Here is an 11,842-nt window from a genome sequence, read left to right on the forward strand (position 1 = left end):
AATAAGTGTATGAGTGTATAAATAGTGTGTGTTCCACAGTTATTGTCAGGTGTTCATGAGATGGATTGCCTGAGGGAAAAAACTGTTCTTGTGTCTGGGCGTTCTGGTGCTCAGAGCTCTGTAGCGTCGACCAGATGGCAACAGTTCAAAGAGGAAGTATGCTGGATGTGAGGGGTCCAGAGTGATTTTGCCAGCCCTTTTGCTCACTCTGGATGAGTACAGTTCTTGAATTAGTCACAGTGCTGTCCATGATGGTGAGTGGGGGGACAGCAGGGGGGTTTCTCCTGAAGTCCACGATCATCTCCACTGTTTTGAGCGTGTTGAGCTCCAGATTGTTGAGACTGCACCAGACAGCCAGCTCTTTATCCTAAATATCCTAAATTGTCAAAAATATCATTAATCATAATGTTAAAAAGTATTGGACTTATTACACTCCCTTGTGGAATACCATTTTCTGCCTTAAAAACTGATGACTGACACGCTCCTATTTGTACTATAAATGTTCGTTCAAATAAAACCTGAGATAACCAATTATACATTTTACCATCTATTCCTATCCTTGATGCTTTAATTAACAACCCTTCTCTCCATATTGTGTCGTACGCTTTTTCTATATCAAAATATACTACTGCCATAATTTCTTTCATTTTTATTGCCTTCTCTATTTCGTTACTGACTTTTATTAATGCATCCATAGTTGATCTTTTACCTCTAAATCCACACTGATATTTACATAATTTACCCTTCTTTTCTAACTCATAAGATAATCTATGAACTATGATATTTTTCCATTAATTTACATACGTTTGAAGTTAAAGCAATTGGTCGATAACTTCCTGGGTTTGTTGGATTTTTGCATATTGGGGTTTAGTGATATTGTTTCTTATGACACCGATAGAAGGCTTCCTGAAGGGGGCGCGTGGGGGCTCAGAAAGCGAATCCTCGCTCAATCGCATTCAGATCATATAATCTTTTCTTTTAAATAATTTGTACACTTGAAGTATGATAGATTAAAAATTGTTGCTTATAATGGTTAGTACATTTCATACGAACAGAATATTTTCCGAGTAATATCTATAAAAATATTTTAAAATCATTATTTATTTACGCCTGTGATTGGTCCATCCTGACCAGCGCTGAAAAATGTAACGGGTAGCAAAAGTGATAACAATGCGCGTGTGTTTGGATAATAATAATAGATGTTTGGATAATAATTAAAACCCATATAATGACAATAAGAAGCTTAAATAGATAATAAGCTTAAAAACTACACACTGAAGAGTTCTAAATAGGATAATTATTATTTATCAGGGCCGCTAAGCTCCGCCCATTGCATAACTCTGTTAGATGCTACTGTTCTATGCGCTTATTCTATTTCTATAGCATGCTTACAGCAAGTAGGGCTTTTCTTATAGCGCCACCGGCCGGTGGATATGAAAAGAATAGTGTATTTTTTTTAATGAAACAACAAACCACAACGCTGTATAACAGGATGACATGACAGTAAATGATGAAAAAAATGCACAAAAAAAAAGACAAGAAAAACATGAACCCATTACATCACATAATGGATAGAATTACAATAGGATTTTATGGCAAAGAACCGTTCTAGATCAAACCCAAAATGTTGATTCGAAATTAGAGAGAGAAGAGACTTAGTATAAAATATAATTTCTGAATTAAAAAATATGTAATTTAAATTGATTTTATGTCAAATGTAATGACGAACTTGTCTGCATTTATTGATGACAGAAATAGATGGCAGAAAACAAAATGGAAAAATAATTGAAAAAAAAAACTATAATATAAAAATATCACATTTAACATACTAAACTAAAGTCTGAACGAAGAGGGGGAAAAGGAAAAAGACTTAAAAGATCCTGAAATCAACAGGACGTGATATTTGACATCACTTCCGCCTCCATACTTCACTTCCTCTCGGCCTCGGCTCGGTCTTTCTCTTTCCTCGCACGCAAAACAGCCATCATGGGTCGTATGCACGCTCCCGGGTAAACGTTTGTTTTACGCTAAAAACACATTCTGTAGGCCATATTACCAACCCAAAATACTGGTAACTCTTTATAACATATGCTGAGTCTGGAATATGTATTTCCATTGGAGCTAGAAAAGAGTTTTTGAGAAGTACATTTAGTCCTACGTTCTCTTCCCCTGTATAGCGTGATGGCAGCACATGTAGAATGAGGCGCTGCAGGATGGACACATGAAGGATCTTTACACACGGATTCAGTTCACATTTACAGTTTATGTGCGGTCTGATTGTTCTGGTATCATATCGCTTAGTTTAACAGAACCTACGTTTGTGTGTCAGATGTGTTCGGCGGTTAGTTAGGGCTGATCAGACCACCTCCTAAATAGTTTTTATGCATTCATCAGAACATTTAATAGTCGAACTCTAATTTCAAGTTTAGATTTAGGATACACTTCTGTTCACTTATCTATGCTTTATATATGACCTGTTGTCAGTTAACAGGTTTACGGTGTGGCTTACTGAAGGAAAAGGGAAATTGTTTAGAAGTTGTAATTTACGGTTTCATTATGGAAAATGTGTTTTAACTGGTCAATGCTTTTTTTTAGCAAGGGTTTGTCCCAGTCGGCGCTGCCCTATAGACGAAGTGTCCCCACGGTAAGTCCACTGATTCAGATTTGTGTGGAACAATAATGCAAATCTAAATGGCCAAGGCTGTTAAAATAGTCAATATTTTTGTATTTTAGTGGCTCAAGCTGACATCTGATGATGTTAAAGAGCAAATCTTCAAACTGGCCAAGAAGGGTCTGACTCCCTCACAGATTGGTAAGTTTTTATTGATATCAAATTAATCTTAACAAGTGCAGTCAGGTCCATTGTATAACAATAATTTCACAAGATTTTTATAGCACGTTTTTTTGTACACCGTGATCATGCAAAGACAAGTTTGGAATCAAGAACATTAAAGGAAACAATAAACTAATGTGAATAAAATAAATGGAATTAGTAAAATGGTTACAGCGGAGGCACATTTGATATTCGTGAGCTGCTTTCCAGTAGAAGAGAATGCTTCTATGTTCATTTGTTGTTGTTTTAATCCATAATTATAGATGCTTATACATATTTTTTTGTTTTGTTTCTATCGTGTGTTTTCATATTTGTGGATTAGATGTCTGTATTGTGTCTGTCTGCACAATTTCATTATGGAACTAATATCACCTGCCATTTTCGCATTAGGTGTGATCCTGAGGGATTCCCATGGTGTTGCTCAGGTGCGTTTTGTCACTGGCAACAAGATCCTTAGGATCCTGAAGTCCAAAGGTCTGGCCCCTGACCTGCCTGAGGATCTCTACCACCTCATCAAGAAGGCTGTCGCTGTGAGGAAGCACTTGGAAAGGAACAGAAAGGTAATGAAACGGTCATTCATATTACATCATGTACTTGCATCTTTACAGTGCAGGCGATCATTTTTGGAAGATTTAAGGAAAAATCAGTCCAATGTGTTTCAGCTGTTTTGTCTCATCATTGTCACTTGTGGTTTTGCAGGACAGGGATGCCAAGTTCCGCCTGATTCTGGTTGAGAGCAGAATCCACAGGCTTGCCCGCTACTATAAGACCAAGAGAGTACTTGCCCCCAACTGGAAGTAGTGAGTGTTTGATTGACTTTTTTTCGACATTACAAGGAATTCTTTTGCTAATATGTAGTGCACATTTCATTGTCCCATTCTTCCCTTGTAAGAACTGAGATATTTCTGATGTGCTAGATAAACCTTGGAGGTAAATTAGCAGTTTGGCTTTATTGTGCCAGCACTGCCAGTCCCCTTCACACAAAAAACTACTTTTGTCTTTCAAAAATGTGTTTTTCCTGAATTTATCTGATTTATTTGTTTGTTTTCATCCACAGCGAATCCTCCACAGCTTCTGCACTGGTGGCATAAATTGGCAGTTTTTGGACAAATAAAATATCTGAATCAATTCATGTTGTTTGTGCTATTTCTGTCAGACTGATTTGCTTTACTCCAGTTGGGTAAAGAACTGTTGCATTTGCATTATTTTTTTTAGTAGAATACAGCGGTTACATATGTGTGTATTCCATCACGTAAACGTCTCATTCAGAATCCATCATAACTGAATATTCACTTAGCTCTTTTCAAACAAAGTTCCTTTATGGTTGATGCAGTTGGAAAGATTTGTAAATCTTTGAGTATTATTTTTTTTCTGTTTAAATGATAATTTTACAGACATTAAAAGAAGTTTTGTGGCCAGCATTTTGTAGTGCATGTGTATTATGCTTTTCTATTATTGACCGTGTAAGAACATTGAGAATAAATGAGTTAAAATTATTGCTAAAAATGGAAAGAAAGAGGCATGTTGATATATTAGGTGTTGTCTCGTGGACATTAAGTTAAAGGAAAGGCCAGAGATCTAATTACACGTCTAGCTGGCACCAAGATTAAAATGTATGCCATTATTTGTTAGAAAAAAATCAACACAAATGTTTGTGCACCTGTACTGGATCATGAGAAGCTACTGTTTTGAGGAATATATGCATGGCTCAGTAAGTTTATAAAAGTTTACTAGATGACTCACTAGGTGTGTGTCATTAGTATATAAGGACATGCCAATTATTCTAAGGAAATTGTTCAATTAGATTAAGATTGGTAACTTCATACAGAGAAAGACTAGAGAGGGAAAACTGGATTCTTTATAAGGTGCTGCATGTTGATACACTGTCTGAATAAGTGACAGCGCTAAGGATCTTGTCCGCTAGAGGTCAGTGCTCACCTTTTGAAATGTGTGCTAATGGTAATAAAAATATTCCAAAAGTGTAAAATGGCAAAATTTGTATTGTCTGCATTAATCGATGCCGTAGAAAATAATCTATTAAAAATAGTCACCTGGTGTACAGGGTATTTTTAATAAGCAAAGTAAATGGACATTAATTACATATGTGAAAATATGTCCTGGTTAAGGATGTTTTTAGTCAGCCTTTCATAACCGACACCTTTTATATCCTTTAAAAACTTGATTTGTATCTTTGTTCAATTAATGGAGTCTGGCTTTTATACAAAAAGCCTTTAAATCATCGCTTTAAGCAGTTTCTGAAAAGCTCTGGCGGTCTATTATGAACGGCACCATAACTCGTTTTCAGTTTGATTAAAAATCATTTAGTACTAATAGAGGTCACATCACTGAGATGAGGTATTTTAAACTGTGAAATTAAATAACATACATTTTCCACAAACTGTAGCTCCTGCGGTGCTTTCACCGTAGATGTGTATATGTCATATGACGCATTTGCAGCTATAATACGAGAGAGGAAGACGTATTGAGAATCACCTGTTGCAGATCACTTTATTCTGCATGCAGCGATTTAACTGCAGTTGCTTCTGTATGAACCTCTCCTAAGAGAGAAAAGTAACACTGAGTCACCTTGCAGCATTGTGAGCTGCTGGCAGTGGTGAGGAAACCATCAGCAGTGCAATACTGCAGAGCTGCGCAGGACTGCACCCCATTACTAAAGGTGTGCGACTGCGAGGGACAGACAGAGTAAACGGAAGACCTTTTAAGTGGTATTACAGAACGCCCCTAATTCAAACAAGCTTATTAGCCGAACATGTGCTGTGCTCTGTTGGAGACATATGGCATTTTATTCAGGCGGACTAGGGCCACAACACGGAACGCGGTAAGGTCCCACCACGGTGCTGGTGTGCCCAGGGTTACAGTTCTGTCAGTCACAGGCTGCTACTCCCAAATCAACTCGACCGCTTATAAGAAGTGTCAGTCAAAGCCAAGGGACTCGGCTATGTAAAACTGCTGACACAATATCAAAGTGCCCTCTGCAGATGTCATTTTTTGTTTCATTTTTACATAAAAATGTAAATGTTTTAGGATTATGAATATTACGGTGCTATTAAAGGTGCGAATCGATTGAGGGGTCCCAAGCAGGAATACTTCTTGTTTCTACAGAAGGACTCACACTTCAGTTGACTATGGCTGGCAGACAGGCTGTGAAAGCGTACTTAGATCTTGTGTCTCAGGCCTGCAGGGCTGTACTAATATTCCTTAAACACAACAAAATACCACATACGGTGGAAAACATTGCCATACGAAAAGGTGAGCAACATTGTTGTGAGTGTGTTGTTCAGTGGAGACTGTGAGAGCTGTTTTGAATGCATTTGTAAAGTCTTGATGATTTGAATCCAAACCTCTATAAACGTTATGCTGAATATAATGTGTTAATATTTATTGTCAGAACTCTTTATGAATTCAAACTTAATTTTATTTGTTGAAAATTTATCTTTTTTTTAATGCTCTTGAACTTGAATCTCTAGGGCAGCACAAAACACCCGAGTTCACCAAACTCAACCCCATGCAAAAACTGCCCGTGTTGGAGGACAATGGATTTGTTCTCACTGAGAGGTAAGAAGCGAGCATGTAGCTACAAAAACAGATCAAACCTTATTTTGGGGTGTGATATTCTTCTAAGCTCTGACTTTGTGTCACAGTGACGCCATATTGAAGTATCTGGCGACAGCCTATAATGTCCCTACGGTTGCCCAGTAGTGCACAACACAACGCAATTAAAAAAGGAAACATAAGCTCACAACACAACGACATTAAGCTCACAACACAACGACATTAAGCCACAACATAACGACATTAAGCTCACAACACAACGACATCAAGCCACAACACAACGACATCAAGCCACATCACAACGACATTAAGCCACAACACAACGGAAATGCTCCCGACCACTAGGGGGCAGTTGGTCTACAGAAACGGGAAATGGACTCTATACTCGGCACACAGCCTACGTATTTCCGGTGAAATCTCAGGGGGCATAAAAGGTTCATGAATCGATACATTAAAATTACCAGGATATCAAAACATTCAGTAAAAACACGTTGTTCATTTACAAATCGATTACACACATTAAGATCAATCGCTTACATTGAGAATTTCTTGTGGCGTCTCGAGGAAATATCGGTGTTTAACTGTCAACATTGCCCCCTAGTGGCCGGGAGCATTTCCGTTGTGTTGTGAGCTTAATGTCGTTGTGTTGTGAGCTTAATGTCATTGTGTTGTGAGCTTAATGTCCTTGTGTTGTGAGCTTAATGTCCTTGTGTTGTGAGCTTATGTTTCCTTTTTTAATTGTGTTGTGTTGTGCACTACTGGGCCACCGTAGAATATGAATGCCAATGTCTTCATTCGAAATAATCTAGCCTATTATTTATGTATTACAATAGTGGGAGAAATGCTTGTAGCTGAATGCTTTATTATTAAAGGGGTCATATGATGCGATTTCAAGTTTTCCTTTCTCTTTGGAGTGTTACAAGCTGTTCGTGAATAGATAAGATCCCTGAAGTTGCAAAGAAACATATTCTGTTACACCAAATACACAAAATAATGATCTTTAAAAAAGCATCATATGACTCCTTTAAGATCAGTAAAAGAATTTAAATGATTTGTCAGAAAATAAACAGAAATAAACCCACAGCAGCTGCCTTTGTAGCAAATATTACTGCAGTCACAAGCATCTTTTCCCATTGTTTCGTCAATGTCTCTTCTGTTTGAGTTTAAGTCATCCTTAGGGGGAAATGTTGCATCAAACCAACAAAAGGCTTGCCGACAAAAGTTCCCCCAACTCCAAAGGGATTCTGTGCTAAAATATTTATACAGCTCTCAAGTGTTTGATGTAGATACACAACTGGAGTCAAATGGCTGTTCTTGGCGAGAACAGAGTGTAAAAACAGAGTGTAAATCAGGGATACAAGGGATAATTCCTGTTTTGTTCAAGCGAAATGGTTCACAAAATTCCCATTAATCCATGCCTTTATCCCAGCCAGTTCATATGATATGGTAACCGTGATTTTACCAAGTCGGATATTTTCCTGGATCAACATTCCTGTTGGTCCTGCAACAACATTCTTTTTGAAGATTTTGTAAGATTTATTATTTTATGTTGTAATGTTTCAAAAAAAAAAAAAAAAAGTAAAAACTGTAATATTGTGAAATATTATTACAATTTAAAAGAATTGTTTTCTATTTGAACCTATTTCAAAACGTAATTTACTCCTGTGATGACTGATGGCAGGCTTCAGTGTCACATGATCTTTCATAAATCATTCTAATATGTTGATTTGATCAGTGAAAACAGTGAAAACATTTGTGCTGGTTCATATATTTTGTGACAACTCATTTTTATACAAATGCACTAGGATCAGGAAAATGTCTTTTCATGACAAAATCATGTTTATCCATATGATATTTCTTTGAAAAATCAAAATCCACACATCTGAACATGAAGTGATGTTTATTAGGCTATTTTAAAATGCAACACACACACACACTAATCTTATGATGACAATTAATTTATTGTTAGTGAATACACTATGTAATTTATTTTACTGTCGCCTCTTTGCCACTAATACAGTCCTTGTCTTGTGATACATTGATATATGTATAGTGTGACTTTGAGCAGTGCCTCTTATACCAGGATGAAATTTATGGATGGCATGAGGAGACAGGGCAAGTCCAGTTTGGCGCAGTGTAAGCATTATTGTAATGTCATGGTTGAGATGGCTCATTCTCAGTGCAGCCAAAGGCAGTCATAAGTGACGGAGCTGATAAACTGAAACCCTCAGCTGTGTCATTTTCATTCACCCTGGTACACACACAAACAAGCACAAACATCATGACCTTCCATATTAACTGCTGCCTGCACGGAATGACCTTAGAGGTGCACTCTGATTTTTTCTGCACTGTTATATAAAAGCAAGAGCACTTAAAAAAAAAAGTTTACAGTGATGTACACTCACATGAGCGATTCGGTGTCTTAGTAGCATTAAAAAGTTGCTTTGTTTTACAGTGAACCGATTGCCTAATTAACATCGTTAATTAACTTGCATGACCAGCTGAACAATTTTTCTCTGTAAACCTCTATTTTTGGACATGTTTGCAAGGGGAATGATCCATAATTTAATAATGGCTTACTGAGAATAGTGCATTTCTACAATGACATTAGTAATAAAACACATTTACTTTTGCATGGCTTCTTTGAGCTTTTTTTCCAGAATACAGTAATGAATTTCCCAGTTCCCATAGCACAATAACCACTAATAGCAGTTGTGAAATATCCCCACCTGCTGTTTGAACTGCACCCTACATAATGTCATTATTATCTTTAGTTTGTTTCCCATTTCCTTCACTCCCCAAAAAGTAAATGTTTTTCCTCTGTTATAGTTGTGAAATATAAATAAAAATATAAATATAAAATGTTTCAAAAGATATAATTACTGAATTGTTGAAGACATTTTATTTGCAGAAAGATGCAACTGACCTTGTTTATACACATATTTTCACATATTTATACAGAAAAGGAGGTATTTTACAGTATAAGGTCAACCGTCAACTGTCAACCAGACTACAGACTGTAGGTGGCTATAAATAGCATGGCCTATAGTGGAAGGATAATCAGCTGTTGTTGCAGTTGAATTGTTTCGTTTGTAGTGAGAAGTTTGACCGGGTGTGTTCCTGTGGTTATGATCAAGAATGTATGGGAGAGTCTTTAGGTATGAGTTTTGTGTCAGAGATTTCTCATACAGTACTGACCTATTGGCACGTTTGCTTTTATGAGGAAGTGTAGGCTATTCTTGTCCAAATATTAGCTCAAGCTCATGTGTCCATTTACCAGCAAATGTTTTGTATATCCCAGTTAGTTAATATTAAATCAGATAACCCTTAGCCTATGTTAAGGTCATCAGCTGTCAAGTAAATATTATTTATTTATTACATTTATTTATTAGGTATATTTAAGTATAAAAATATGTAGGCCTACCTAACGAATAAAAACTTTTTGAATTACTATAAACATTTGACTTACTATATTTATTTCAATATCAATATCTTTATGAGTGCTCTGAAATATAAAATGAGACACAGTTAGTGTAGACACTTTTTAAAGTGGCTCTTGCACATGATCAACTACCACTGAGCATGAATTAAATATTAATAGCATACCTGCATGGGTAGCTAAATAATATCATTCCTGTCTAGGTATATTTAAAGGTAAGCAAATGACCTAATATTTTCTTATTAGACCAGCTGCCCACGCGCACGCAGATCACGAAAAGTGGCGCGAACAGAGTGACGCGAAAGTGTAAACAAAGCAACTTTAAGCTGTTTTTCTCAGCAGGGAGCCAACAAGACTTTCTCAGCATGTGTAGGACTCAAGAAAAAATGTTTATTCCGCAAGTTATGTTTTCTCAGTCGGGTATTTTTGGCTGGGAAACACGTAGGATAAATGCTAGGTTTATAGACAGGTTTAACCTGACTAAAATAATCACTCACTTCGTACTATTGTAATTTAAATCATTAGCCACTATTCGCCTAAGTTACTTGTTACCTGCCAAAAAGCTCAAATCTGTGAAGACTGTTGTCATGACCGCAACACAACAACAAATGTCCAAATGCAGTCTGGCTTTAATACAAATCTTACAAGGTATAAACAAGTATCCAACTGTTTCAGAATGCGCGTGTGACTTGCGTGAATGTTAATCTGACCATGGCTTCAATGTGTAACTCGATCTGCATGAAGTTACACTCTTACAGAATTGGCTTTGCTCTAATAAAAGGTAGAATTTCGTCGGCGACATCTGTGCACTCCCAGCATCAACATCCCGCCTGATTAATGATGCCCTCTTTCTTTTCTGTCGGCTTATAACTGGGACAAAGACTTTCTCCAAGTTTGGCCTGCCCCTTTAACAGCAGTGCAGCCCTAGTGGTGATTATCGGACTGTCCGATTCCCTGGAAACTCTGCGGCATAGCTCTCACTTTAAACCGGGATCATGGCGGCTCCGCTCGGGCGGGACACGCTACCTGAACACTGGTCCTACGGAGTGTGTAGGGATGGCAGGGTCTTTTTCATCAAGTAAGCAGCCTATGAAGGGTTTAATCACAGTCGTTGCATTTTATCGTGGTTCTGGTGAATCCGCACCTTTCCCGATGGGTCTCGTAACAGGTGTTTCTGTTTTCTAGCGACAAAACTCGTAGCAGTACTTGGCTCCATCCCCGCACTGGTGAACCTGTCAACTCAGGACACATGATACGATCAGGTACGGTAATAAACTATGCTTGCTAGTCTAAACTTTGCACCCTTAGTCGGATACTGCGGTAAGTGTGTTTAAAGTGAACATTGGAAACACGTCCTCTGCATAATTGATGGTTGGCTACTTTCTGTTTCATTAAAAACTTAATGGAGTATTGTACAAATATTTATCTCCCCTTAGATTTACCGCGGGGATGTGAAGAGGGCTTCACCGAGGAAGGCGCCAGCTACTTTATAAAGTAAGCGATAGTAAATTTCTGGTTTTGTCCTTGTGAGACCGTGAGGATGCGAGTGCAACTGCAAAGCCCTCCCCAATAAGTGCTCACTCACTCCCGCCTCTCGCAGTGATCAGTGTCCGCTGTCTGCTGCTCATACCTTCACGAGTCAAGAAAAGACAGATAACTGAGTCCAGTCAGAGGTTTGACTGAATGTTTACTGTCGACTTGCTCTTCAGTGTAGATTATGTGAGGCAATGACATCGGGCAAATGATTTCCAGCTATCAGTCTGGTTGTCCATTGGTTTGTCCAGTTAACTGTCTGGTAGTTTATCTAGTGATCCATCTGATTGTCATTTATTTATTCATCAGTGTGGCCATCATTTTATAAATATTCACATCCATCCATATATCTGTCTATCCATCCATCCAGGGCCGTTTCTAGCCAATTTGACGCCCTAGGCGAAATATATATATATATATATATATATATATAATTCTTTTCAGACACCAGTTGCTTGTCACAT

General features: G+C 37.6%; 2 protein-coding genes across 2 annotated transcripts in view; both read left to right on the forward strand.

Annotated features, from left to right (window-relative positions):
* Positions 1-1,910: 1,910 nt before the first annotated feature.
* Positions 1,911-3,961, forward strand: LOC107688164 (40S ribosomal protein S13). The gene is made up of 6 exons (XM_016485748.1): positions 1,911-2,009; positions 2,596-2,644; positions 2,734-2,812; positions 3,224-3,393; positions 3,533-3,633; positions 3,891-3,961. Exons 1-6 carry the CDS (start codon positions 1,987-1,989, stop codon positions 3,922-3,924), a joined length of 456 nt encoding a protein of 151 aa, XP_016341234.1. The 5' UTR covers positions 1,911-1,986; the 3' UTR covers positions 3,925-3,961.
* Positions 3,962-10,564: 6,603 nt separating this feature from the next.
* Positions 10,565-11,842, forward strand: part of LOC107688171 (pleckstrin homology domain-containing family A member 7-like) — a 102,270-nt gene continuing 100,992 nt past the window's right edge. The window contains exons 1-3 of the mRNA XM_016485764.1: positions 10,565-10,923; positions 11,031-11,107; positions 11,282-11,339. Of these exons, the coding sequence (XP_016341250.1) occupies positions 10,841-10,923; positions 11,031-11,107; positions 11,282-11,339 (218 nt within the window). The 5' untranslated portion in view covers positions 10,565-10,840. The remainder of the gene's footprint in view (positions 10,924-11,030; positions 11,108-11,281; positions 11,340-11,842) is intronic.

Source organism: Sinocyclocheilus anshuiensis, unplaced genomic scaffold (genome assembly GCF_001515605.1).
Source record: "Sinocyclocheilus anshuiensis isolate Anshui unplaced genomic scaffold, SAMN03320099.WGS_v1.1 scaffold529, whole genome shotgun sequence".
Lineage (NCBI taxonomy): Eukaryota > Metazoa > Chordata > Actinopteri > Cypriniformes > Cyprinidae > Sinocyclocheilus > Sinocyclocheilus anshuiensis.

Coding starts and splice junctions, on each gene's coding strand:
- LOC107688164 (XM_016485748.1), top strand. CDS start 1,987: ATGGGTCGTATGCACGCTCCCGG. Junction 2,813..3,223: donor TCTGACTCCCTCACAGATTG/GTAAGTTTTTAT, acceptor TTTTCGCATTAG/GTGTGATCCTGAGGGATTCC. Junction 3,634..3,890: donor CTTGCCCCCAACTGGAAGTA/GTGAGTGTTTGA, acceptor TTTCATCCACAG/CGAATCCTCCACAGCTTCTG.